Source organism: Brassica oleracea, chromosome C8 (genome assembly GCF_000695525.1).
Source record: "Brassica oleracea var. oleracea cultivar TO1000 chromosome C8, BOL, whole genome shotgun sequence".
Classification (NCBI taxonomy): domain Eukaryota; kingdom Viridiplantae; phylum Streptophyta; class Magnoliopsida; order Brassicales; family Brassicaceae; genus Brassica; species Brassica oleracea.
The window spans coordinates 40,379,073-40,406,603 of NC_027755.1; the positions used below are offsets into that span (position 1 = coordinate 40,379,073).

General features: G+C 38.7%; 11 protein-coding genes and 1 pseudogene across 12 annotated transcripts; 6 read left to right on the forward strand and 6 right to left on the reverse strand.

Annotated features, from left to right (window-relative positions):
- Window positions 1–805: 805 nt before the first annotated feature.
- LOC106310871 (probable CCR4-associated factor 1 homolog 1) lies at window positions 806–2,118 on the reverse strand. The gene is given in 2 exon segments (XM_013748105.1): window positions 806–958; window positions 960–2,118. Coding segments are annotated over 2 exon segments (1,113 nt in total). The 5' UTR covers window positions 2,051–2,118; the 3' UTR covers window positions 806–936.
- A 444-nt stretch (window positions 2,119–2,562) lies between these two features.
- On the forward strand, window positions 2,563–3,124 carry LOC106309395 (26S proteasome non-ATPase regulatory subunit 7 homolog A-like). The gene is made up of 2 exons (XM_013746422.1): window positions 2,563–2,879; window positions 2,947–3,124. The coding sequence occupies exons 1-2, from the start codon at window positions 2,563–2,565 to the stop codon at window positions 3,122–3,124; spliced, it is 495 nt and encodes a 164-aa protein (XP_013601876.1).
- Window positions 3,125–3,556: 432 nt separating this feature from the next.
- On the reverse strand, window positions 3,557–4,377 carry LOC106310299. Its single transcript, XM_013747537.1, has one exon. The coding sequence runs from the start codon at window positions 4,334–4,336 to the stop codon at window positions 3,731–3,733; it is 606 nt and encodes a 201-aa protein (XP_013602991.1). The 5' UTR covers window positions 4,337–4,377; the 3' UTR covers window positions 3,557–3,730.
- A 1,392-nt stretch (window positions 4,378–5,769) lies between these two features.
- LOC106307804 (ras-related protein RABA1a) lies at window positions 5,770–6,917 on the forward strand. The gene is made up of 2 exons (XM_013744866.1): window positions 5,770–6,116; window positions 6,288–6,917. The coding sequence occupies exons 1-2, from the start codon at window positions 5,893–5,895 to the stop codon at window positions 6,733–6,735; spliced, it is 672 nt and encodes a 223-aa protein (XP_013600320.1). The 5' UTR covers window positions 5,770–5,892; the 3' UTR covers window positions 6,736–6,917.
- Window positions 6,918–8,225: 1,308 nt separating this feature from the next.
- On the reverse strand, window positions 8,226–9,078 carry LOC106312579 (ribosomal L1 domain-containing protein 1). The gene has a single exon (XM_013750147.1). It carries the CDS (start codon window positions 9,019–9,021, stop codon window positions 8,245–8,247), a length of 777 nt encoding a protein of 258 aa, XP_013605601.1. The 5' UTR covers window positions 9,022–9,078; the 3' UTR covers window positions 8,226–8,244.
- A 585-nt stretch (window positions 9,079–9,663) lies between these two features.
- On the forward strand, window positions 9,664–10,097 carry LOC106309396 (annotated as a pseudogene).
- Window positions 10,098–10,923: 826 nt separating this feature from the next.
- Window positions 10,924–11,728, forward strand: LOC106312580. Its single transcript, XM_013750148.1, has 3 exons — window positions 10,924–10,985; window positions 11,097–11,172; window positions 11,340–11,728. The coding sequence occupies exons 1-3, from the start codon at window positions 10,980–10,982 to the stop codon at window positions 11,726–11,728; spliced, it is 471 nt and encodes a 156-aa protein (XP_013605602.1). The 5' UTR covers window positions 10,924–10,979.
- A 525-nt stretch (window positions 11,729–12,253) lies between these two features.
- LOC106312581 lies at window positions 12,254–12,952 on the reverse strand. Its single transcript, XM_013750149.1, has 3 exons — window positions 12,852–12,952; window positions 12,741–12,785; window positions 12,254–12,520 (listed from the first exon to the last, which is right to left on the reverse strand). Exons 1-3 carry the CDS (start codon window positions 12,948–12,950, stop codon window positions 12,305–12,307), a joined length of 360 nt encoding a protein of 119 aa, XP_013605603.1. The 5' UTR covers window positions 12,951–12,952; the 3' UTR covers window positions 12,254–12,304.
- A 188-nt stretch (window positions 12,953–13,140) lies between these two features.
- On the forward strand, window positions 13,141–15,048 carry LOC106312578 (metacaspase-1). Its single transcript, XM_013750146.1, has 5 exons — window positions 13,141–13,610; window positions 13,753–14,083; window positions 14,312–14,432; window positions 14,521–14,751; window positions 14,840–15,048. The coding sequence occupies exons 1-5, from the start codon at window positions 13,244–13,246 to the stop codon at window positions 14,897–14,899; spliced, it is 1,110 nt and encodes a 369-aa protein (XP_013605600.1). The 5' UTR covers window positions 13,141–13,243; the 3' UTR covers window positions 14,900–15,048.
- A 1,607-nt stretch (window positions 15,049–16,655) lies between these two features.
- On the forward strand, window positions 16,656–18,621 carry LOC106311065 (LOB domain-containing protein 2-like). The gene is made up of 2 exons (XM_013748292.1): window positions 16,656–16,706; window positions 17,965–18,621. The coding sequence occupies exons 1-2, from the start codon at window positions 16,689–16,691 to the stop codon at window positions 18,565–18,567; spliced, it is 621 nt and encodes a 206-aa protein (XP_013603746.1). The 5' UTR covers window positions 16,656–16,688; the 3' UTR covers window positions 18,568–18,621.
- A 409-nt stretch (window positions 18,622–19,030) lies between these two features.
- On the reverse strand, window positions 19,031–22,479 carry LOC106312154 (transcription factor GTE4-like). 2 transcript variants are annotated; one of them, XM_013749556.1, is made up of 5 exons: window positions 20,221–22,479; window positions 20,085–20,133; window positions 19,877–19,990; window positions 19,698–19,781; window positions 19,031–19,460 (listed from the first exon to the last, which is right to left on the reverse strand). In XM_013749556.1, the coding sequence occupies exons 1-4, from the start codon at window positions 22,033–22,035 to the stop codon at window positions 19,735–19,737; spliced, it is 2,025 nt and encodes a 674-aa protein (XP_013605010.1). In that variant the 5' UTR covers window positions 22,036–22,479; the 3' UTR covers window positions 19,031–19,460; window positions 19,698–19,734. The 2 variants fall into 2 exon arrangements, with proteins under 2 accessions (XP_013605010.1, XP_013605011.1); XM_013749557.1 differs by having other exon boundaries at window positions 19,693–19,781.
- Window positions 22,480–23,070: 591 nt separating this feature from the next.
- LOC106311954 (116 kDa U5 small nuclear ribonucleoprotein component-like) lies at window positions 23,071–27,444 on the reverse strand. The gene is made up of 11 exons (XM_013749306.1): window positions 27,307–27,444; window positions 26,333–27,087; window positions 26,193–26,261; window positions 24,905–26,098; window positions 24,700–24,798; window positions 24,427–24,585; window positions 24,228–24,313; window positions 23,943–24,141; window positions 23,748–23,858; window positions 23,447–23,653; window positions 23,071–23,358 (listed from the first exon to the last, which is right to left on the reverse strand). The coding sequence occupies exons 2-11, from the start codon at window positions 27,077–27,079 to the stop codon at window positions 23,260–23,262; spliced, it is 2,970 nt and encodes a 989-aa protein (XP_013604760.1). The 5' UTR covers window positions 27,080–27,087; window positions 27,307–27,444; the 3' UTR covers window positions 23,071–23,259.
- Between the last annotated feature and the right edge of the window lie 87 nt (window positions 27,445–27,531).

The window sequence follows — 27,531 nt, forward strand, 5'->3', positions numbered from 1 at the left end:
GGTTAAAGACTATATGTTAATGTAATAAAAACTTTATGATAATTTTTCGATTTTCAGTGGACTTCTCAAATTATTATTTGTCTTTTCGAAAACAAAATATACATGCAGATTCAGTTTATCAGTTTAATAGTATGGCAAAGATTTTACACTGTTTCCTGGTTGGTCTGTGAGATCGAATGTTGCGGAATATGAACATAACTATGTTGTGGCAGTAGAGCTACGTACCAGGGACAGTATCAAGGATACAAGAGTGGAGGTTGACAACAAACATAAAGTAACTAATACGCATCTTCTCACATGTTTTCAGTAAATTCCTATTACTCACACACTTCTATGAATGCATTCCGTAACAAATATACTGACCGTGCTTCTACAGCTTGACTGTGACAGGTAGACGCATAACTATCTATCTAAACGTCGATGCAGGCACCAAAGGTTCAATTCAAAATTTCCTGGCCACTCCCCAGGAATGTAAACTAGGATAACGTTTCTGCTGAATTAAGTAGAAACTATAGTTCTCCACAATCCAACATTATGATTCTTGATTGAGTTTTAGCTAGTGCACACCTAACAAGTAGTGGTTTTAGACTAGTCACTAGCTTATATATATGCTAGCTAGAATTTGTCCAAGTTTCATACAGAGCACTAGCAACCTACTATTATAGCCATTTGGAGCAGGGATGACACAATGTGCAGAATATATGATATTTGTATGGAGGAAGAAAGAAAAACAATAATTCATGAAAGATATGTAGAATAGTTTGGTTTTATTTATCACAGATTGCAGACAAGCATGCCCAGTTGATAGAGTAAGCCAAGTAAACAACCCATCAATATTAAAGAAAACCAAGGCAAGTTGCAAATGCTAGAAAAATAAAACAAAAAAAAATCCCAGTTCCATCTAAAAAGTCCTAAAAGCTGGAAAAAAATCTCAAACTAGCAATAATTATTGTAGTAAATCCGGAAGCTGACCAAGGTAATCAGCAGCATACGGTGCCTGATACGGGTATGCGAATGTGCTAGACGGTACATGATTAAGCTGATTGACATACATACCATTATCATAAGACATCCACGGAACAGCTAAATGGTTCCAGAAGAGAACCTGATTATTATGATCATAGCTTGGCATGTAACCATTATGGAAGATCATATCCGAAGAAGGATATGAAACTAGATTCTGCTGGCACATCATAGGCATAGAGACCGAAGAAGGCATGGCGGCTGTGGTGGTGGTGGCAGTAACCATCATTCTTTTCCCAATTCCATAGAGCATCCCTTTAGCAAACTTAGAGTCTTCAAACACATGTCTGAGCTTGATAAACACAAGAGCGGTCATTAAACTGTCTGAACCTGCATGGTGCGCTCTTCCCACGCGTGGGATATTGAGAAGCTGAGCTAGTTTAGATAAACCGAGGTGTTCACCGAGCCCGTCACAGTATCCAGCCATCACCTTCAAGTCGTAAACTTCGCCAAAGACTCTCACAACCTCTGATGCAAATTCCCCTCGAGTCTCCGGTAATTTTCCATAGTTGAGAATAGACAGGACGTACGCAAAGTCGTACGCTCCTTGGAACGCGACGAACTCGATATGGTCCACGTGCTTCTGGGAGTAGAGGGCATTCAAAAGCTTCGGGAAAAAGTTGTATTTAAACATATCCACTCCTTCGTTCCTAATCTTGTTCAGGTCCACGCCGTGTTTCTTAAGAAAATCGATCGAGTTCTCGTTGCGCCTGTCCGAGGGGTCGCCAAAGTTTGAAAAATTAATCTCCCACACACCGCCGATCTCTCCCTTGGCGTTGAACAAAGTGAAGCCGCACTGGATCAGCTTCGACGATTCCACGTTAACTTTCATGGTTTTGTAGCAATCATCGTCCGATGAGTGTAGGTATGTCCGGTGCATGATCCCAGGGTACTCTGTATCAAAAGCTATCTTTGGATATAGCTTAAGACATTCCTTCAAACAAGCCAGCTCTTCATCGACGTTCTCCGCCCATACTGTCCTCGTCCATGGTACTGGTCCTAAGCGCTGATGATGATTCTCGTTCATCGGTTCTGAAGGAAGAAAAATTTAGGGCTCTTTGTTTAGGAGGAAGAGGCATGAGAATACGATAAGTCTGCTTTGATTTGTAACCTTTAGGGTTCTTGATTTATAAGGTAGATTTATTTTTATCTTTTCCTTTTTCTTTTTAATAAATAAAATCGGTATACCTCAGTTTCCTTATTTATTGGGTATTATCTCTGATATAATTAATAAGATGTTTATCATAGCTTGCTCCCCAATTAATTAAAAAAAAACATTGAGTGAGTTGTGATCTCGTATCTGAGCTGTTCAAATCCGCTCCAATTTTGGATATTCTTTTTTTTTTTATGATAATAAGTTAGATTTTTAGAAATTATCCTTTCTTCATTAAACTAAATTTTAGAAATATAGCTTTGCTTGTCGTTAAAAAAAAAAAGAAATCTAGCTTTACTTTACAAAAATAAAATAAAAATTCAGACAAAGAGGCAACTTTGAGATAAGTAAAAGATCGGAAGTTTCCCATAGAAATCGAGTTACCAATGACGATCGAGAAGGTGGTGGTTCATCCACTTGTCTTGCGTAATATCTTCCACAAGCACCATTGCGTCGTTAAAAACACGGGAAGGCGTGGTGTCGGTGTTCTTCTCGGCTGGAGGCACCGTGGTATCGTTAGTGTCACCAACAGCTGCGCAGTGCTTTTCAAGGAGGATTCCATATGGTCTTTTGATCAGACCCACCACAAGTCAATGCTTCGTATGTTCGAGAGCTTCAGTGAGCGTGACGTTGTGGTTGGTTGGTACAGCACCTCCCCTGAACCTCATGTGAACAATTTGGATATTCACGCTGTGTTCAGAAAGTATGCTCATGATCCATTGTTCCGTGGATGTGCCCAGACATCCTGATACCAATGCTATCAGCAATAGATGTACTACAGTGACTCTCCGTGGAGAATTTGCAGAAGAGAAGGCACTCGCACTCAACGGGACTGACGTGGAAGGATGGACAGTAACCGTGAAGGTTTTACCGCCAGCGATGACCGAGCTGATGTCAGGGAAGAGTCCGCGCGAATTGGCCCTTGAATACCTCGCCCACAACTGCTAAATTTATATGTTCCATGTTTTGTCTTCCTAGACATTGCGTCTTTTAACAGCTATAGTTAATCTCCCAAGCTATGACTTAATTATTACGGCTGTTAATGTTTCTTCTTTGAGAAGAAAGATTGAATAATGTTTAATAATGAGATAAGTAAAAGATTAAAGCCAATTTTAAGTGTCAAAATTTTTATGTGAAGGGATCTGTAAAATCTCCTTTTTGTTATGAAGTAGTATGGTCCAAGTCGCTTTGATATTACTCAAGTCCTTTTTATATTTTCGACTTGGAATCTTCTCTCCAATAGTACGAGATAGCTTTGGAACACATAAGGAACAAACCGTGAAGCTATGGACAAGATTGTTGAAGTACTTCTAGAGAAAGAGACAATGTAACAAGTAAATCTTAGTGCAAACTCAACCATAATGGCAGGCTTAATTAACAAAAAAGTGTCTTTCAATAGTTGGTCTCAGATTCAGCGGTAGTCACATAGACTAGTACTTACAGATGTGAGCACATCAGTTAAATGGAACCATAAAGATGCTCTAAGATTATATACACCACTAAAATGCAACAATAAAGACATGAATCAAACCCTAAACTTTGGACCTAATGCTTTCAGACGCCATTCCCACCACCACCAGTTGCATCATTCTCTCCTTTCTTCACCCGCACCATAGTCTTTGTTGCCTTAATAACACGTGTAGACGACCAATCATGTTTCTGGTTTCTGTAATAACCTTTTTCGCTGTTAAATCTCACATCTCCGTTGGCCTTTCTATCTCTTCCTCCCTCTTCTACTCGCTGCTTAAACTGAGTTTCTACACCGATCGAGTTACAAGCAGCATTCTCTCTGTTTTGAACTACTTTTTCTCCCTGAGTTTCCTCTTTCACCGGATTGTTCGATCCACACTTGACAACCTTCTCCACAGGCCCACCTTGATTCTTCTTATTCACCTTCTTCTTAGACCATTTCTTCTTTCTCTCTCTCGAATCTTCGTCCTTCTTGCTCACAATCGCAGAGACCTCTACACCCTCTTTCTCGAGCTTCGCCCTTGGTTCCTCTGTGGCCTCTTCTCTCCTTCCTTGTCCATTAACCTTCTCCTTCACGCCTCTCTCTACAATCTCTCTTTCCTTCTGTTTCCGCTCTTTCTCCTTAATCCAATGCTCCTGAAGCTGAAGAATGGATACGTAGTTAGCGGGAATCGAAGCCACACTCTTCATCTTACCATTACTTTTCGCCTCTTTTGGATCTTTCTTTTCCTTCTCAATAGGCCTGAGCATAAAATCCGGAATCCGAAATCCGAACCGAACCCGAACCGAAAAACCCGACCCGTTATCCGACCCGAAACGTAAAAATACCCGAACGGGTTTTGTAGGGTGGTACAAAAAATATCTGAACCCGAAGTGTTATTAACCGAACTCGAACGGGTAACCCGAAAAATCTGAAATTAATAGTCAATATAAATATTTTGAAATATATATAAGTATTCCAATTATTAAATTCAATATTTGTGGTAATATTATATATAATAATAAATACTAAAATTCTAATAAATGCTTTAAGTACACAATTAGTTATAAATAAGTATTTTATAATTTGCTCATTGAAATAAAAAGTCTACTCTCTATAAGTCAATACATATTGTTTACAAATGATGTTTGTTTTCATGCTTGATTTAACATTTTATTGTTATTTTATCAATTTTATATGTGATAGATTAATTTTTATTTAATTTAGATGTTTTTCTTTATGTTTTACTTCAATTTTTTTGTTTTTTACTTTGGTTATATCCGAACCAAACCGATATAATCCGAATCCGTACGATATATGATTACTTTAAGGGTTTTATGATGCAATACAATTTTGAACCGAACCCGAAGTGTTATTATCCGAACCCGACCCGTACTAATAAAATTTTAGTATGGGACCTAGAAGCGTAAACCCGAAAATCTGAAAACTCGAAAAATCCGATCCGAATGCCAACGGGTACCCGAACGCCCAGGCCTACTTCTCAAGCTCCAACAGTGACGCTCATTAAAGACAACCAAACAATAAAAACTGTAAAGCAAAAAAGAAAGAAAAAAACTGGTAAAGCATTCGGACAGTAAAACGACAAATTACGTAAAGCCCAATGGGCTCTTCAACTGTAATGAGAAAACCACAAGAGCCCACAAAAGAGGGACGCAAGTGCAAACATGCATATGTAATCAACTTATCCAATTTATAATCTACTAACTTATCAGTTGTTTAATACTAATACAAATGGTGATCTATTTATCCAATTTATATACATAACAACAACAAATATTGTATATATTTAATTTCAGACTCTTCACAATATTTAAAAATTACAATTCTACCTACTATTGATAAATTTGTCTCTAAAATTTCTGATAAATTGTGTATCTAGAATATCTGATAAAATTTCTAATACAACCGATGAAAAAACTTATAGGTTCAGAAATAAAATGATAATTAGGGGAAATTAAACAATAAATAGTGGGACATTAAAAAGTCAACCATAAGTAAACAAATTAGAAAGCAGTAGTAATTTCTTAATCATCAAAGAAATAATCTTATTTTTTTTTATAACACCAAAGAAATAATCTTATTAAAAATTAAAAAAGGAAGCATAAGCGATTCTGAGCCCCGACAAAAGCTTTTCATCGTCATTATCTGAATCATTATCATCAGAAACAAAACAAACAAACAGTAAAGCCAACTAAAAGAAAAAATTCATTCGATCCTCTGATTCATCTCTGATCTCTCCCATCTCATGGCTAGTAGCTACAAAGTCGATGAAGAGTACGATTACCTCTTCAAGCTCGTCTTGATCGGCGACTCCGGCGTCGGCAAATCGAATCTCCTCTCTAGATTCACGAAGAACGAGTTCAACCTCGAATCAAAGTCTACCATCGGCGTTGAGTTCGCTACAAAGACACTCAGAGTCGATAGCAAAGTCGTCAAAGCTCAGATCTGGGATACTGCTGGTCAAGAGAGGTATGATGACGTGTCAACGCTGATTAGTAGTTGATTTCAATCATAAAGTTGGTTTCTTTATGAAAAGTTATTACATCTCTTGTGGTTGTGTCTCTTTGTTAATATGTTTGAATTTAAAAAAAAAAAATAAAAAATATATATGTTTGAATTTTTTTATGGGTTTTTTGGTAGATACCGAGCGATCACAAGTGCTTACTACAGAGGAGCGGTAGGTGCGTTACTCGTCTACGACGTGACGAGACACTCGACGTTTGAGAACGCAGCGAGATGGCTAAGGGAGCTGCGAGGACACACGGACCCGAACATAGTTGTGATGCTTATAGGGAACAAGTGCGATCTGCGTCACTTGGTGGCGATTAAAACAGAGGAAGCTAAAGCCTTTGCTGAGAGAGAGTCTCTCTATTTCATGGAGACGTCGGCGTTGGATGCGACCAACGTTGAAAACGCCTTCACCGAAGTGTTGGCTCAGATTCATAAGATAGTGAGCAAAAGAAGCGTTGATGGAACCAACAGAGAAGGAGAAGGAGGGTCTTCGTCTGGTTTACCAAAGAAAGGAGAGACGATTAACGTTAAAGAAGACGGATCGGTTCTTAAGAGAATGGGTTGTTGCTCTAACTAAGAGTGTGATTGTAGATTTGGTTTGGTCTTGGTTAGGGTGGCTCTAGCAATAAAAAAAAAAAAAGAACTTACGGCCCCCGTAAGGGCTTTTAAAAATTGAATGTACATTATCATTATCTTGTCTTCCCACCACTTATAAACTTGTAATAAACTAAGACGAATGCAAATCTTCACCCAAGTAAAGTTTCAATTTCAAGAGCAAAACAACTGTTTATGGTTCCATTACATAACCTGGTTTTGTTTTTCTCTATAGATTTGTTGAAGTAGTAATCATGTGCTCATCTGAAGTCTCGTATGCGCTGGTATTAACAATGAGAATATTGTATTTTATCAGGTTCTTGTCTGGAGTTCCTCAAAGAACAGCAATAACCTTTTTAACACATTGCAACCATTAGATTTATTCTGTAAAGAATTTTTTTTTTGCTTTCACCATTTATGAAGTGTTAATGATTGCTATTTCATCACACTGCTTTGTTCACAAAAGAATTATAATTTACAAAGTCACTTTTCATAATACTTATGTTGCAAAGTACAAACCCTTTTTCTGTTTTGTTACATGCTCATTCACTTTAGTTTGTTACAGAGGTTTTATCTTTGATTCAATACACGAACTCTCAAGCTCTCAGATCTCTGATTTCGAAGCTCTAATGACAAACATACAGATTATACACGAGTCTGGAAGTTAGAGTGGTTTCAACTCAGTAACTTTTTGGTAAGAAAGTGCCGAAATTGAGTTTTTAACAAGTTTTTAGCGTATGAGCATGAGATGAAACGCAGCTCTAGTGAACTGGCCGGTACCCATCACTGGGTTTTGACTGGACAAATTAACATTCACTGTGGATACAAAGTCGTTCAAATAAAGAAGGAAAGCCTGATTCTTTCATATACGTAACAAAAATGTAATCTCTAAAGCCATTCTATGTGATTTGTTACGCCTACTTGAAAGGAAGTGTTTTTCTGCATTCAAATCATATGCTACATTGTAATGGTTCTTTTTTGTTCATTCTAGGCATAATCTAAACACTGCAGCATCATGTCAGATAATATGTTCGGTAACCGGTTAGTTTGTTTTAAAAAAAAAAATTTGTTAACTAAATTTCAAACCGAACTAACCACATCAACCAAAATTTTGTACCGGAATAACCGAACTTACTCGAATTTAACAGATTTTTAATCAAAATCGTGACCAAGAATTTCGGTTAGTTTCAGTAAAAAAAATAAAACCACCTAAATAATGCTCCGATTTTTTTGGGAGTTTAATTTGGCAAGATTTGGTCAAACCGAACTATCCGAATTCTAAAATGCCCGACGCGAACTACCCTGACCCGCAGGCCTAGTTCCGATCATATGTTGCATTGTAATGGTTCTAGACAGCTTTGTTCGGTAAATGCATTCTCTAAACACTAACTGCAGCATCATCATATAAAGAGGAAATTCCACTAAAATTAACCAAAAACTTGTGACAAATCAAATCATCACCTTACTGTTAAGTTCCAAAACTCTCCACATCTCAAACTGATTCATAAACAGGCAAAGCCAAGCTCTCAAGCAACTTCAAATGAAACAACTTAACATTCCTCCACTTCCCAGGAATCGAACCAGCGATCCCCTCCATAACCGCCACAACATTCTCCGCAATCTCCTTCCTCCCCATAGACAACTTCGCCACCTTCACAACGCTACACGTCCCCGTTCCCACGTAGACCAACGCCGATTCACAAACTCTCTCAACCTGCTCCTTCCAGTTCCCGCTCCTCAAGTTAATCTCAATCGGACTCTTCTTCCTCTTAACAAACTCCTTCCCCAACAACTTCGGCAAAATCGGCATCAGCCTCCTCTCCGCGAAGAAGAGCTCGTGCCGCCTCCCTTCCTCCGCCTCCAGCTTCTTTAGCTCCGCCTTCAGCTTCGAGACCTTGATCACCGTCGTGATCGGGACGTTATCGGCCTCGATCTTCTTCAGAGCCGTCTCCTTTGTGATTTTGTTCTTGTGCTTGTCGTCGATGATTAGGCAGAGCTCCGGAGGGGATTCGGTTAAGTCGATGAGAGGGTGGGGGAGAGGGATCGTTAGCGGATTGGTGCGATCGATCTGGGGAGGCTTCTTTAGGGTTACGACTAGGTAGACGAAGCCGCCGTCGCTGTTGTTGTTGTTGTTATCGAGGGGCTCTGATGAGTTCTGGGGGTTTGATTTGGAGTCCCGCCATTTTAGTAGAGACTTTAGGGCTCTGTTGACGTTCTTTGCGTCGATTTTCGAGTGGTATAACGGTGGAGGGGGAGCGGGGGAACTCATTCTCCGGTGAGTGTAGGGAGAGGCGGCGGCGGTGCGAATAAGACTGGTTGAATAGCGAAATTAGGGTTTTGAGTAAAATAAAGGGTTTTAGGATAGTTATTGCGATTCATCTGTGTAAATATTATACGCGTTTTATAAATCGTTCAGCGTTTCCGTTTGTTTTTTTTTTTTGTAATTTTAACTGCGTTTGAGCGGTTTCAACAAACGTTTGCTTATTTCCTAATAAATATGTTAAATCTATAATAATGGACATTCTATTACTCGAATAAAATACGTTAATGTAAATTTATTATGTTTTTGAGAGATAACATAACTAAATAATATAAATATTTACACTGGGATTTATATTTTTGAGAATTTCATTAGATATGCTTTAGTCATATTTTTGAGAAAGGATGCTTTAGTAATATTTGCCAAAAAAATCAATTATGCTTTAATTATAAAATATAAAATAACCAGTGAATATAGAGTCACTCTCATGGACAGATTATTAATAGAGTAATACGCCTCCTCATTGGATAATCATATAAATTTCCATTTAATTACGAAATTGGAAATAAAAACAGAGAACAGAAAAGAAAAGAACAAGCAGTCCAAAACTAAAAAGAAACAAACCTCTTTATAATAAATCAAAGATTAACAATGGACGAGGGGTTCGTGAAAGGAGATAAAGTTGAAGTATGCAGCAAACAAGATGGTTTCTTCGGGTCTTACTTCGAGGCCAAGGTGTTGTCCAAGCTTCCCCGTGGCTCCTTCTACAAGGTTAAGTACAAGAACCTTGTGACGGAAGGTGAAGACCCTATGCCGTTGATCGAAATCATCTCCGCCGACGAAATCCGTTCGATGCCACCCAAATTATTTCAGCCGTCGACGTTTAGACGTCATGATAAGGTTGATGCTTTCGACTTAGACGCGTGGTGGTTCGGAGAGATCATCGGACAAAAAGGCGATATGTTCTCCGTCCCACGACCAATGATGTGTGCGAGTACCCACTTGAACGTCTCAGAAGGCATCTTGATTTGGTTAATGGACACTGGATTTCTTCAGCAGCAAGGCAACGACTTCTTAGATTCTGACATGTTTCTTGTCATTAACTGTTGTCTTTAGTATTAATAACTAGATAAATACTCTTAAATTCCACTTAATAATTTTTGTTGTCACAAAATATTTAATTTTTAAAGCCACATTCCTTCGCGAATTCAGCGGAACTCTTGAACCCTCCAAACCGGTTTAACAGATAACTTTAGATTGGTTAAGCAGTAAAAAATTGATTATGAACATTATTGGTCGGCTAGTATGGACAAGATCCGCCAGTGTCGCTTGCTGAGCACTAAGTCAATCGTCCATGCTTTGCTCCCAAGTTTACATGCATGAACTATTCCAAAAGTCAACTCTCTTCTCCCATCCCTCACATTTACAGCCAATAAAGGTCAGCCATCATATACATTTTTCTTAAGATTGTAGTCTAAACTATTTTCCGATAAAGATCACTCAACAATCAATACCCCCATACAAATGATTTGATTATCGAAAATATATCTTGTTTTCTTATAATATATTATATATATAAATTCGAAATACATGCAAACGCCGGAAAATTATATACATATAATGAAACTACAATAAGCGGCCGTTGTGGATGCCCCATATGAAGCAACCTCTTCCCAGCTGGTACTACACGCTTTACAAATAAAAGGTCGGTGCAAAATAATACCTTATTATCTTACGTTGGTCCCCAAGTTATTAAATGATTTGGAATATAAAAAAACTTATAATTTTATTTTACCAAAAAACTTATAAATTTATATTAAGAAAATAGGTGCGTAAGCTTGAAGAGCAAGGAACACTATATATACAGTGCATATGCCAATGCCATTCATTCATCAAACTATTCAACGCAAACTACAAATTTTGCATCTGACTACTTACATTCTAAAATCACCAACATAAAGTGCAAGATGACGGTAAGAATTCTTTTGGTTTTGAATTTTTGTTTCTTGCATTTTCTAAATGTTTTCTGATTCATACATGTTTTTTCTTGTATATGAATTTAACAATCTAATATCTATCTTCAGACTATTGAAATGAGAGTTCACATGGACTGTGTGGGGTGCGAGAGCAGAGTTAAATCTGCCCTTCAAAAGATGAGAGGTAAAAACTCTTTGATCAATAGAGAATTGCTTTTATATATTTCCTGTAAATCAGAGACTATATCAAAAAATTTATTGTGCTTGTGTTGGAGTTGCATTTACTTTAATTTTTAAAAACTAAGGGTGTTAAAAATAGTTAGAGATGTTGACTCAGTTGAATGAAAACAGGAGTGGATGAGGTAGAAATCGACATGGTGCAGCAGAAAGTGACGGTAACTGGCTACGCTGATCAGAAGAAGGTTCTGAAGAAAGTTAGAAAAACCGGGAGGAGAGCTGAGCTATGGCAGCTTCCCTTTAACCCTGACCACAGCTCTCTCCTCGGTGGAGGAAGCAATAGCACAAACGGTGGTTACTTCTACAACCCTCACGGCTGCAACGGCCCAATCAATCACCATGCACCGGTCCCGGGCTCTTCTTACAATTATTACAAGCATGGTTACGACAGCAACGACTATTCGTCTTACCAGCACCACCCTGTTCATGCCTCTATCTTCAGCCACCAAGCTGGTTCTAAGTTCAGCGATGAGAATCCTAATGCTGCTTGTTCTATTATGTGAAGTGGTTTTTTTTTTGCTTACTACTTATATGGTACGAGCGTAAGTATGTAATCATAATTAAGTTCATTACTTCAATGTTACTTTAATTTTGTGTGTTTATGTAATGTAACTTAAGCTCATCTGGTTACTTAATTATCTTTTAAGTTTAAAGGGATTAATATAATTATCAGTTTCAATATGCAACACAAGTAACACACAATTTTCTTTTAATTTTTTTTTTCATATAGTGGTAAAAATTTAAAATTGCGTCCAGATGGTAATTAATTGATGTGTCACTCAGAGCTCATACGCATTGTTATAACATTTATCGTATAACGCATAGTCTTTTTCTCGAAGTATAATGGCATAGTTATTTATCTACGTAAACGTAATTACCCAATTGATATAAAATTCACACCAATCACAAGCTACAAGGAGCATGAGATTAGGGAATAGTAAAAGCTTAATTGGAAATTATCAGAGAGTGATTTAGTACGAGCATGAGGTTTCAGCTGCTGCTTCATTCACAGATCTGATGCTCTTAACATTCCTCTTCCTCTTCTTCTTTTCGTTTCCTTGCTTCTTTCTCTTGTTCGATCACTCTTTCGTATTGTCCACTGCTCGAGTCCTATCATCCGAACTGACGATCTGGAGAGAGGTGATACAGCATTCCTGCCATTTGAGAGCTTCGATATCGGTTATCACTTGATCGAGAGTCAGGGAAGCTGACGATGAGGAGAGTGTGGTTTGATTCAGAATCGAGCGAGAGAGATCTAGCAGCTCCACTGCGTCAACGGCTTCACCAACAGTTTTCTGTTACAATCATTCGATCGATGATGCACGAGAAGAAAATATCAATTGTATAGTTGGTTTAAGTGTAAACCAGTATTTAACCGAGTAAACCAGTATTTAACAGAAACAATCAAATTAACGGAATCGGATGATTGAAGCTTCAAAACTTCGATCAAACCAAAATCTCAAAGCTGTTTTCTCAAATTTCTACGAGTTTAAGAGATGATCGATCGGTGGTTACCTTAGTCGAGTGGTGAAGCTTTCGGAAACCGTGCAGATGAAGGATCTACAGAGATGAGATTCGAAGGTTTAGAAATGGAGGAGGAGGAGAATCAGATCCGAATCAAATTACCTGATTGAGGTATGAGCAAGTGAAGTAGATGGACTTTCCAGAGCTGAAGTAATCAACGTACTCTTCTAGAGTCATCTTCTTCTCTCCTCCTCCCTTCATCTTCTTCGTGACTCCGTCTCTCTTGCTTGAGCGCTGAACGAAATATAAAGAGACTAGTGTCAAATTCAAATTTCGAAAGCTTACATTGGGCTTAATACTATTAAATGGGCTTAATAAAGCCCATTAGGAAGCAAGTTGGTGTTTGGTGACTAGTCAGAACCTAATCTAGCTTTCTTCTTCTTCCATTAAGGTGCGTCTCCTCTAATAATTGACTCGTCTTCCTCTTCGTCTTCCTCACGCGTTCTCCTCCTCATCAGATTCTTCACCGGAGAGAGTATCACCACCCGCTAATCATGTACCCTCCTCCGATGCTCGTCAATTGCTCCGGATGCCGTACGCCTCTCCAGCTCCCATCCGGCGCTCGATCCATACGCTGCGCTCTCTGCCAAGCTATAACTCACATCGCCGATCCTCGCTCCGCCCCTCCTCCTCCTCCTCCTCAATCGCACTCCTCCGCCGTCGCTCCTCCGCCTTCGCACGTCCCCGCGCCTCTCGGTCAGCTTCCTCACCCCCACGGCAGGAAGAGAGCTGTGATCTGCGGTATCTCGTACCGTTTCTCTCGCCACGAGCTTAAGGGATGCATCAACGACGCCAAGTGCATGCGTCACCTTCTCATCAATAAGTTCAAATTCGCTCCAGATTCCATTCTCATGCTCACCGGTAAAGAGATGGCCGTGATTGGGCTTGAAACTGATTAAACTAATACGAAATTTGCTAAACCGGTCTAAACCGGGTCTAAAGTTAAAACACATTTTAATTATATTATTTTTTATTCTTCATGATGTTTAACTGTTTGATGCAGAGGAAGAAACTGACCCGTACCGTATCCCTAACAAGCAAAACTTGAGGATGGCATTGTATTGGCTAGTACAGGGATGTACAGCTGGCGACTCGCTTGTGTTTCACTACTCTGGTCATGGTTCTCGTCAAAGAAACTACAACGGTGATGAAGTTGATGGATATGATGAGACGCTCTGCCCTCTGGACTTCGAAACTCAGGGGATGATTGTTGATGATGAGATTAATGCTACTATTGTGCGTCCTCTTCCGCATGGTGTCAAGCTTCATTCGATTATCGATGCTTGCCATAGTGGCACCGTTCTTGATTTACCGTTCTTATGTAGAATGAACAGGTTAGTGTTTACCTTCACAAAAATTTATTTTTATGTTTACTACATAGAAATTGTAAACTTCTAGAGAATTAATTAGATTTATAAAAGTTATTAGAAATTGATAATTTCAAAAATTATGCATTTATAAATCTCTTAGTATGTGTGAGAACACTATAAAATCCATCTTTAAGAAACGGAGGTAGTATATTTTTTGCCGTTGATGGACACACTTGTTTGATATTGAAACAGATCTGGGCAGTATGTGTGGGAAGATCATAGGCCAAGGTCAGGTTTGTGGAAAGGAACAGCTGGTGGAGAAGCTATATCGATAAGTGGGTGTGATGATGATCAGACTTCGGCGGATACATCAGTAAGTAGAATGAGTCTAAGTCATATATCTTGCATTTGTAGCTGTGTTCCTCAGACTCATGATTGAGACCATGTGTGTGTATATACAGGCGTTGTCGAAGATCACGTCTACTGGTGCTATGACTTTCTGTTTTATCCAAGCGATTGAACGCAGCCCACAAGGTACAACCTACGGAAACATTCTGAACTCGATGCGTACCACTATAAGGAATACAGGGAGTGGCGGTGGTGTTAGTGTTGGTGGTGGCGGTGGTGGAGTTGTTTCGAGTGTGCTGACCATGCTTCTGACAGGGGGAAGTGGTATGGGTGGATTAAGACAGGTACAAATCCTTGTTTCACTTGCTTTGTTCTGTCTTGATGATACGAATTGGTAGTAATAATGTGTGCTGTGAATCTGTGTTTTGACAGGAGCCTCAACTTACTGCTTGTGAGCCATTCGATGTCTATGCAAAGCCTTTCATTCTTTAGTAAAGACAAAACTTAATGTACAGCGAGTGCGATGCGAATCCTCCATCTGATTTTTTTTTTTACATTTTTCTTTCAAAAGAATAATATGTAAGACATTGATTCGTTGCTTTAATGAGGATATGATATGCTATATATCTATGTTATGCTTATGCTGTTATATACGGAGTAGCACGCAGAATCTTGACAGAGACGGGTGCTACTATCCTTGTTCGTTCTGTAGGTGATAATATCTAATTCACGTGGTAAACATGGAGAAACTCATACTAACAAAAATACATAATTCAAACTGCATATTTATTAATCATACATAACAAGGGATCTTCACAAACTCTCGTCCATAATGCATAAGAACATGGTGAGATTCTCATTATACTAAGAGCAGGAACAAAATGTGCAGTATTAAGAGTTTTTTTCCATGTTACGCCTTGCTATATATATATTCAACTAATTGTCTAACCAAACTGTTATTAGTTTTAAACACATTCTTATATTGACTGTCCACAAATTATTTTTTGTAACTTAACTGTCCACACATTTTCATTCAGAAATACTGAAAACTAGGTTAAGTGCGCGGAATGAACATTATATATATAAATTATTTTATATATTATATGTTTATAACATATTATGAAATAATAAATATATATTGAATAATTAAAAAGTCATTATCTACTACTTATATAATTAAATTAGTGCGGACATATAAATAAATTTTATAAATCGAAAAAATATTTTTTCTATTTGATATGATGTATAATTAAATTTAAATGATAGTAACATACATATGGTATATTTTAATATTAATATTTATTGGATGATGTTTTTTGCTCATTTTTGTTTTTATCATTTGTATCTGTTATAGCAAAAAGTCTAAATTAGTGATAACAAATTTTTTATTGTGGTATTAATGGTTAAGTAATTTATAATATTTTAAAAAATTAAGTTGTCAATATTTTTTCAAATTTTTTATCAAAAAAATGTTCAAAGTAAATTTCAAAATTAAGATATTATCTTTTATTTTTGATACTTATTAAATGAGACTTTCAACTTATATATTTTTTAATTATTTGTATCATGTCATAACAAAAGTTTTAAATCGTAGATCACAAAATTTGAATGTGAAATTTTTAACAGTTTTAGTAATTTATACTCGTTTTTAAAAAATTCAAAATATAATATATAAATAATTTTTAAAATTTTTATTATATGGTTACTATGATTGTATAATTATTTTAATAGCTTAAAATTAAACAAATATAATTATAATACACACTTATTTTTATCAAATCTTTATTATTCAAAATCATTAATTGTCATATATACTTTAGCCACATTAGGCAATTCTGTAATCTTATTTAAGGAAATAATGAAGCACATTAATATTGTATTTATTGTGGTTTGATAAAAAGCTTATTATATATTTAGATGGACCAACCTATTTCTCTAATGATTCTAAGAATCATTCTAGTGATGACACGTGGCTACAAAAAAATGTTGCAATGCTTCTCAAATAATATATAGGGGATAGTAACAATTTATTGGAACTATAGTTTCCGGAATGTAATAATTATTAATAAAAAATTACTTTAAAATCGGTTTGTTAAATTGTTATTCTCCATTTGTCATGAGCAACCTAAAATATCATAATCGACCTTTCATCCAAACACCATTTTCTTTCATCGAACCAAACAATCTTTTCGTGTACATTAATATATAGACTCTTTGTGCACCATTAATATCCCTTTGTCATCGATATAAACACATATCTTCTGTTGCTATTTACCCACAAATGAAGGAAAGGCAAGAGGTTTGTATGACCCTTCTTGAAGTTATGTTCACTACTCTTATTCTTCTGAGAGAGATGTTTTCTCTTGTAAATTATGACTATATACGGTTATGGCGTGGCTATATCTTATTTACCAGGCTTCAATGATAATCTACTAGATCCATCCAAGCACATATATATATAGATACATATGCATACGTAGCTACTAGATACATCAATGCATCATGCATGTATATATATATATATGCATCATGCATGTATATATATATATGCAGACGTAGAAGTGATTTTCATAATATATAGAGCTCTAATACAAATCATTTGTTATACTTTAGATATTTAATACATTTTCTCTCTTAATATATTTAAGAATGGTTAAAATTAAAAAAGACCATATTACATATTCGTATGTATGAACTCGCACCTTGTAAGTTGTGTTTGTGGTTAGACTATTAGATTTCGTTAAACTAAGTCATTCATTATGGACTCCTTTGTTTCTCTTACGATGTTTGAGACTTATAAGATCTCTTCGCATCCAAGGAACTCATGTTGCATATATACAACATCATGTTTATTTTCATAATTTACTCACAATTTATTGTTATTATTCCAAATCGATAAATATAACATACTTTGAGATGTATCTTTAGGCATTTTGTTGTTTAACAATGTAAATTTATGTTGTCAGCACAATTATTTTTAACAAATTTGACTATTATCCTTTTGAAAAGAATTAATTATCAGCCAGAAGACACAGCAGCAAAAAAAAAATCATTTCTCTTATGTCTTTGTGGTTGAGATAGGATTGTTCTCGTAGGTTTAAGTGGTGACCCGTCTTGTTTTTTATTTTTTATTTTGTCAAAGATGGTTCAAACTTAAGATTTTACTTTGTGAAATTTTTTTTTCATTTATATGATATTTACAGTTTAGCAAAAAAAAAAGAATTAATTATCTAGAGAAAGAAATGAAATAACTTTATTTCCGAAACGATAAAGAATATAATATAATTTTAAAAACATGATAAAAAATATAATATAGTTTTAAAAACATATGTAGGACCCTAAAATAAAAAAATGTGAATCTAATGTTTCTCTAAACTATCACATGTAAATTCTGTTTGTGCTATTTGTTGTTATATTGTGTCACTATTTTTGATTTACAAACAAAAAAGAACAAACATTTTTGTAAATCTATAACGTGGACATTTTCTAAACCATATAGATACTAGTTTGCAGAGAAATATCATTTATATTGTTTTAAATGCCATATTTGTAACCAGGGAGATGACATGATGCAAAGGAACTCTAACAACAGCAACATCTCCCATAACTCACCGCCACATCAAGCTTGTGCTTCATGCAAACACCAAAGAAAGAAATGCAACAACGAATGCATCTTATCTCCTTATTTTCCGGCTCGGAAGAGCAAGGAATTTCAGGCCGTTCACAAAGTGTTTGGTGTTAGTAACGTACAAAAAATGGTACGGACCGTACGTGAAGAGGACCGTACCAAGCTGTCTGAATCATTGACATGGGAAGCTCTATGGAGACAGAAAGATCCGGTCCTTGGCTCTTATGGAGAGTACAGGAGGCTAAGTGAAGAGCTCAAGCTGTACAAAAGCTTAGTTCATAACCAACCTCTCGTTACTTGGAATGATAGTAATAATCAACAACGTGTATTCAACAATAGCAATAACAACAAGAACGGATTAGCGGTAAACTCGAGTGGTTTTGGTGGGTTTAGTGTTGTGAATAACAATGGTGTTGGTGTAAATCGGGAGATTATAAACGGTGGAAATACATCAAGGAATCTGCAAGGTGGCTGGGGAAATTTAAAGCAAGATCAAAGGCAACAATGTTATGCAGTGATTAATGGGGTTTAAACATCATCTCCCACACGAACTAATCCTAGCTTATTAATTATTAAGAATTGTTGAGTTTTCTTTCTTATTTTCAATGCAATTCGTGGTGTATTTTATGAGATTGTCAATTGTGTAATTGAGGTTTAATGGTGTTAGAGCCATAAATAACGGCCGAATAGAAACTAAAAGAGGTGTGTGCTGCTTATTAATTGGTGCGTATATAAGTTGTATTTCATAGGATTAAAATTCATTTAACGAACTTAGTCGATGAACCGAGTTTCCGGTTAAACGCAAACCTATTGAATATATATCCGGTTAGGTTTAACACACGCAAAACTCCTAACGCAAGAGAAGCTGTTACTTATTGCGTGCAAAATCAAAAGCCAGTCTACACTTGGGGAAGAGTTTTTTTTTCTTTCAAGATGCAATAACAAAGAAAAGGTTTGTGAAAAATATTAAGGCATAGCAAAGAGATGGAAGGTGATAAGTGGCCAAAAACAAATCTGATTGATAACAAGCTCACAATACACAAGTCATCAAGAATCTCTTGTGATGCTTTTTGCTGATTCAAAAGCCCTAAGAAATATTAAAGAGTCAAACCAACTAAACAGCTAAAGACCAGAGAACGATAGAGAGAGAGAGGCAGAGATATACAAAAGTGCCGAAACAGACCAAACCAACCCTCCTACGGTTATATCTAAAAGTAGACCAGCCACATAATCAAACTAACTACCAATTCTAACAAAAAAAAAGAAAGAATATACTTCTTTATAATCTAACAGTCGTGAATATAATACAATCTTTCCTTGCACAAAACCACGTTGTAATATTTCTGCCTCAAGCCTGTACGTCACCTCATCTTTAACCTCCCAAATGCTCTCTTCTAACTCTAATCTTCCATCTTTTCAAACGCCCTGTTTCACCCACAAAGCATAATAATTCTGGTTATATAATCAGAAACCGTGTAAGGCATAATCAATCTATTAGGAGCCAGGACTTATGAACTGAACAAGACCAATCACATACAAATGTATTACAACCATGCCAAACAGAGACAAGTAAGATGCCACATGTGCTATTTAGCAAACAGTCAACAAAAGCTTCTTAACAGATTAACAATGGATAATAGATGAATCTTTGGATGACCTTACATATTTGTCAACATCAAACCCTCTTGAACAGTAGTCTCTAGGTCTGATCTGATCCAGATGACGAAGAGCTATCGCTGTCCGAATCTGCAGACCAAACACAGAGGGCGTTTAGTCACCAAAATCACAACAGCAGCACCAAGGCAATACATTAGTTAGATAACTCAAATAAAAAAACGTACCACTAGAAGAGCTGCTGGACCCACTGGAAGAGCTGCTTGAACTACTTGATCTGCTTGGCTCATTGTTCTGCTTCTCCACTTGAGAAGGTAATGACGTAGGGAGTGTCTTTTTAGCTGATAAGACAAAGCAGAAACAGCAATTATAACCCCTACGTAGTTCAAACCAAACAGAGGCTACTGGAATTAACAAAATGGCCTGTAAAATTACCTGTGTTGCCACCTTCCCTAGAAAACTCACGTGCCACTGGTGCTGGAGCCTGTAATAAAAGACATATAAATATAAAGATGAACATACAGATTAAAGAAAGGAAAAAGGAATGGATCCTCAGGAGAAGAACAAGTACCATCTGTTGTTGGCCATTCCTCTCGGCTTCTGCTCTAGCTTGCATAGCCAGCTCAGCTTTTCTCTTTTTCTTGCTCAATCCCTTCTTGTAGTTGATTACAAATCTGTCCAACTCCCACAAAGTCTCCGGATCAACACTATCAATATCAACTTCAATTTCTTCATCCCTTAGATTCACAGCAGTGTTTCTCCTGTTAACGATTTGCACAATCGCATCTAATTTGTCTGGAGGCAAATTCTGCAAGTGGCCACTAAGCTTCTGCTTCTCTTCATACGTCATATCTCTTTTATTCGGCTCGTTTGCCTTTGGCTTCTTCAGAGCAGGGGTCCTTGCACTGGTCGGTGTTCTGCCAGGCGTTGTTGTATTTGGTTTTGGGTGCTGCAAGTCCGCAGGGCGACTACTCCAATCCATTGTACTATTCCTCACATTGATAGGCGGTGGAGGCATCGTTGGACCCAGTCTAGACCTCATCGTAGAAGCTGGAAGATTCATCTCATAAGCAGTGACGAACCTCATTTCACGATTATAATCCGACTCTATAACAGCCCACCTCTCCTCAAACATCTGTAACAGCACCTGCGCCATGATATGGACATCTTGTCCTGGTGGGTTGTAAGTCATGGCATTGTGGAAAGCAAGTCTAACATCCTCGGCAAAGTCTCTCGGTGACTTGTACATATTATTCGTTAACGTAGACTTGACGGTTCCCAAATCCATAGGGTGTTCGATAATGGTGAAGTAATCATGCAAACCAAGACCCTTCACATCTACAGGAGCATTGAACACCCAACCATGCTTATGCTTCATCAACCTCTCTAGTAGAGCGCTGCAGTTCTTGAAAACTTTGGACCCTGCACCAAAACCATGCCCAGCCTCCCCACCGTACTTCTTTGAACTCGATTTTGATTTCTTGTTACTCTCCGCGGGTGGCAGCTTGTCACCGAGCAAGAACTCTGAAGTTCTGTAAAACTGATTGGCCTTTGGTGTTCTCTTCTCTTTCTCCATATGATCATTGACTCCTTGAGTATTCTCCAACACTGATATACTGAGTTGGTTCAAAGGCCTTGGCACTCTGATGACCTCACGAGGAAGTCCAGCTGACGCGAACCCTGAGAGAATCCTTCCTCCCCCGTTAGTGAGGGGGGAGTCGTGATACGCACCAATCTCCCCCTCTTTGTCCTCAATCTTCTTAACAAGACCTCTGACCACGCTAAGCTGATCTTCAAGCCTCTTCCTGATCTCCTCTTTCTGCTGCTTAGACTTGGAGGCAACGTGTATCCTTATCCGTCCATCTACATCCTCCTCCATTGGCATGCTTTCAGTGGTAGCATCAGTGGCATCTCTTTCCACAAGGTTAGCTTCTTTAATAAGGTGATCTTCGTCCACCACGTGGACGTATTCCTCATCCTCAGAAGACACTTCAATGAGATTCTTGTCAACAACAACAAGGGCTTCCGAAGGCGCTTCGATAGCCAGGGGAAGGCTTTTAGGAGGTTCCTTGATAGAGTTCTCATCAACAACCACTGTATTGACATCATCCTGCCCCGAGTCAGGTTGAGTAACGTTCTTATCAGTAGCGTCTAAAATGGCACGTGCTTCAGGTGCACTGGCACGTGCCTCATGGAGAGGATCCAGAGACTCTCGAGCTAGGGTTTCAGGTGGACTCACATGATTGTTTTCTGGTTTATCGCCGCCGCCACCACCTTCAAATGCAAAGTAGGGTGAATGTTTCCTCTGACCTTTACCTTTCCTCGTATAGACTCTAATACTCTGCTTCTCTCTAGCTCCATCTCCGTTAACAGGCTCCGAAGCCATACATGTACTTCGAAAACCCCAAATGTCACGACTTTAGTTGTTCTCGATCGATTGATGCCCCTTTCTTCCTTCACTCCCCTCGTTTAAATCTCAAATTAGATCGGAAAAAAAATCCTCCACCGTGAGAAACCCTAATTTTAAGACGGAAGAGAATTGGGGTTTCTACGCCACAGATTGAGTAGATGCCCGAGTGGATAAAATCTCGGAGAAATTGGGGTTGGGTTTTTGATGAGAGGCGAGACAATTAGGTCGATTGAAATCTCTATGTGATTCGAGATCGACACAAACCTTGGGGAGAAAGAGAAGGAGAAGGGATGAGGTGAGAAACGAAATGAGAGGAAGCAATATTGGTGTTTTAAGAGGTGAATCGAAGGAAGCTTGGGAGAGAGAAGGAAGGCGCCGCAGGGAGAGAGAGAGAGAGAGAGAGAGAGAGGTGAAGAACAGCAACCCGTGTTTGATTTGGCTTTTTCTTTCAACCCGACCCGGAGCTTTTTAGGGTTGGGCCGGAAACAGAATCAATTGGGCAAAAAAATCAGTTTAGAAGAACAACACTCAAGTAAAAGAAAATTGAATTTTTTGATATTATTTTTGGAAAAAGTATACTTTAAAGTTTAATCACCAAAGTGATTATAATTATTTAGTACAAGGAAAAAGAGCCAACTTTACAAACTAATAGAAATTTATTTTTATTTTTTCTTTAAGCCTGATTTTTCAAAGTATTAAGAAAAGTTTCTATGAGTTTAGCAGGGAAAAATACCATTTAAATCCTCAACTATTTCAAATCAGCAAGTTTAATACTGAAGTGTCACTTGCACGATTTGAAAATCCAAACTAAATATATTGTTATTGGTTCTATGATTTTAAAATATGTATTGAAATCATGTGTTATTCGTTTAATGATTCATAAATTTCAATTCAAATCAAATGTTATTCAATCGTACGGATTTACTAATAGATTTAATTTCATAATGTATTGGAATGAATTTTCGTTGATTTCAATACATATTTTGATGGATTCAAATATCACAGGTTTTCCATTAAAATACACCGACTAATAGCCCCCAAATTAAGATACTCGTAACAACATCATGATATTACAAAGGAAAATTGATTCTAAACGACCAAGTGGCCACATTTTCTAGTTTTTTACTTCCATACACATAAAAGAGAGTCGAAGATACTAGTGGTTCTGCATATAAGATCCCGAGTTTTGATAAGAGACGATCACATCATCTGAAGATGCAGATCACCTGTTTGCTGCGCTAGTTCCACCATCATGGCTTCGTCAAAGAACTTGTTCCCGCTCACGTCCTCACTCATTCCCTACAAAACCCAACACAATATAAGATTATCGTGAGAGATTGAGAAGTGCTTTAAGCATATATATACTTTGAGTGAGCCGGAGTAATACCTTCCTACGGCGAGTCTTCACCATGAACTCGCGAGCAAGATGCTGAATGGGTGCAGGCTCAAGTGGGCGCAACAGGATGGATTTGTCCAGAGGGTCTCCTGGTACTATGGCCCAGTGATCAAAGACAGACACGCAGAAGGCTTGTCCCTGTGTGTGGTATCTGAGATCCGTCTCAAACCCGAATGACTCTATCACTGGTAGGAAAGCCTGAATCATTAACAACAACCAGATAACCGATCAATGAATCACTCTGTTATATTATATGGTGGAAAACTTGTTAACACATTAAAAACAAACTAACCTTCACGATGTAAGCGGGGGTGCCCGGCTGAGGAACGTCGGAAGTCACGTGACCACGTCTTCGTGACAGAACCGTGTAGATGGCAGTGACACAGTCGATGGGTGTTTGTATCTGACACACAACGATAAGTTTATTGTTACAAAGAGGAAGAATGTAAAGAGAAAAAAGTAGAGAGTCTAGAAAGAGAGATCGTACCTCCACGTAGTAGACAGGCTCCATGAGCCTTGGAGTTGCCATAAGAAAGGATGAGTAAGCAACGCGACGTGCTGTTGGAATCATCTGACCAGATCCTCGATGCAACGGCTCTGGTGCTATCCAGGCATCAACAATCTTAAACTTGACATTCCTGATTGGCTCATCACACAGTGGTCCTTCTCTCGCTCCCCACTGGAACCTGCACGAACATAGAAAACGAAAATATTCAGCCACGGCAAACAAAATGGAGGTAAAGGGAGGAGTAGCAGAAGAAAGAAGATTTACCCTTGAACAATGGAGTCTTTCACTGCCATCATCAAGTTCTTGTCAACCTCAGTTGGGAGCGTGTCATCCAGTAAAATATTTGGGCCCTGATCAGTAAGAAATCAACAGTCAGAATATAACATAGCCAAACACGTTATGCTTGCTAGAGAGCGATATCACAAAGCGACCATAAAGACAAAGAGAACGCTCAAAATTTCACCTGTTTGTCAGGGCCAAAAGCCCAAATGGAACGCGCTGCAAGCAGGTCCCAGTCATACTTCGTCTTGAAGAAGTCACCGAGTTGTTTTCTGTTCCAGTCAATGCTTACAACACCATTCTCAATGTCCTCTGCAAGTCCTCTATCCAATGGCTCTGCGATCTGTGGCATGAAGAAGATATTAAATTAGCCACAAAAGTGAATGTGCTTGAGCACTATACCAAACATCTCAGTCCTATATATAACGAGTAATAGAGAAAAAGGAAGATCTCTTACCATAGTTATTTTGTTCTTTTTGTTCGGTGTCTCAGCAAAACACTTCATCGACGAAGATTCAACCACTGTCTCACAGAAGGAGACAACCGGATCTGCGACCTGCAAATTTAAGAAAGTTAAAAGACCTTAATGATCAGACAAAACCAGTAAGTTCTTGCAGAACAGATCACAGTCAAAGATCAAAATTAAAACAACAATTAGATACCTTTACTTCGACCTCTGAATAAAGCTCCCTGAGGTCCTTCATGATAGAATCAAGGTACAACTCCCCAGTGCCGAGAATAGTATGTTCACCAGACTCCTCAACTTTGGTAATAGCAAGGGGATAGCTTTTGCTAATCTTCCTAAGCCCTTCCACCATTTTAGGCAGCTCGCTAGGATTCAAAGGCTCAGTAGCAGTCTTGACAACTGGAAGGGTATTAAACTGGAGAGCGCGGAATATGTAGACATCTTCCTCATAGCTTTCATTGCACAGCGTTGCAGTCTTCATGATGGACGCATCAACGCCTTCGATTAGCACCCACGAACCGGGAGGAGCACTGCTTACAGACACTCTATATCTAGCTTGATATATCCATAGCTTGGTCACTTCTTTTACAGTCATGTCCTCCTCATCCTCAGGTGAATACCCTTCTCCTAGTACACGTACGCTTTGCCCTGTTTGAAGTGTACCGCTGTAAACTCTTCCAAACACATCAAACACGCTAGTATCTGATTTGGGGTAGAGCTTTGTCACATTAACCATGAGGGGTCCAGAAGGATCACATTCAACCATTGATTCGTAAATGGTAGAATCTTTGGGTCCAGTGTATGCGTGGTCCACTTTCCTCGCCGCAGCCTCCTTGGGAGAAGGAATGTGCTTCACCAACATATCAGTGAAACCTGATGACGAACCAAAGACTGAGCTACATGCTAACCTAAGGAGAGGTCTGACGTTCAGCTTATACGCACCATTACTCAGGGTCACTCCCAGCTCTGCAAGGGTGGTCTCTACACTCTTCTTATGCTCACCAATCACTTGGCTGTATATCTTGTATAGCGGCTCCAGAATAAACTGAACAAACGCTCTTTCTCCACCACCTACTGGAGGACTTCTCTTGAACGCCCTAGTATCAGGGTGATAATACACATCTCCCCAAAGTCGAGATGCAAACTTATCCACGTCCATTTCCACCCCGTGAAGCTTCGAATACAGTTTAGCAAAAGACTGCAGAGTGAAGGACCATCCGGCAGAACCACTGGCAAAGCAAACATTTCCAGCTGCAGGGTCTATAAGGGGTAAGTTTCCAGCAGTCGTCGAGGCAGCAGATATGTGGTTGTTGATGACTTCAATTGTATGCCTCAGCTTGTAATAAGCATCCCTTGGAGGTAGTTTGAGCTCGGTTATGAGCCTGTCAACCTGTTAGGGAAACAAATATGACATATTACAAAGGTCCAAAATAAATCTCACAATGTATCTCAATCTACACATTGAAGAAAGCATAAAAATGTACCTTATTGATCACAACAACAATAGGGAGATGGTCCTGGATTGCATGTCGTATAGCCCTCTCTGTGTTTACCTAAAAAATAAAGACGAATATCGTTAGTACAAGTAACAAACTTTAGACTTCCAAAACAAGCAAACACTTACCATCACTCCTTCAGCAGCGTCAACAATCAGAACAGCACCATCAGAAAGCCTCAGAGAAGCAGTCATCTCATCAGAGAAATTCACATGCCCCGGGGTATCCACGACATTGCACAGATACGATTTAGACCTGCTGTCCTCGAGCACAAGCGACATCGGCACCGCCTTGATCGAAATATTCCTCTCCTGCTCATCAACCCTCGTATCCGTATACTTCATATGCTTCTCGTTCTTAGCATTAAACGTCGTCATACGGTGCGTCTGCTCAACCAACATATCCATAAACACAGTCTTCCCGTGCTGCAGATGCCCCACGAGAGCAACGTTCCTCACAAGCGCGGGATTCGCCATCAGCCCGACGAGAAACTGCGTCGACACGTAGGTCGTGGAGTCCTTCACCCCGACCTCGAACCTCACGTCTCTGACGGGCTTGATGATCGGCATCTCGAGAGGCTGCTCGTCCTCGTCCATGACTAAGGTCTCGACGTCCTCGCCGTAGACTTCCTCCGCGGTGGGGTAGTACTTTTTGTCCTCCGGGAGGACGATCTGGTTGTCCATCTCCACGTCGTTGATCGTTGTGATCCAGCCGTTGGATCCTCCAGGGGGAGGATGTTGTTCTCCGTCGGATCCGTCTTCTTCACGATGGTTCTCCTGAAACTCCTCGTCTTCTATATCGTTATCGCTCTCTTGATCGGACTCGATCTCGGGGCCGATGTAGTTGCCGAACTCATCGTACAAGCTATCATCCATCTTTGAATCTGTCAACGACATTGCACAATCGATAAGCAGCACAATAACAGTAAAGAGAAACGAAGGATCCTTCCGTAGTATAATCAATTGATCTAGAGCAAAAACCTAGGTTAGATTCAACTCGATATTTGGGGGAACTTGGACTAGAGCAAAACACTAAGCTAGAATCAACGAGAAGTTTCTAGAGAAGATAGCGCAAAGCAAAGATAAGGATTGAGAAGACGAACCAGGTGAGATAGAGGGAGATGCGAGCGAGAGGCGAAACGAGAGTAGAGAGAGTGAGAGGAGGAAGGAGGATTGCTCTGCGATTTGGGTTCGTTCCGAGACTCTGAGAGCTCTGTTAGTGTTGAACGGAGTCGTCGAGATTTTAGAGTTAGGTTTTTAATATAGAAAGAAGCCTCTAGCCGACTTAGAGGTTTAGCAGAGAGAGATTTTCTTTTCTTAAGCCGTAC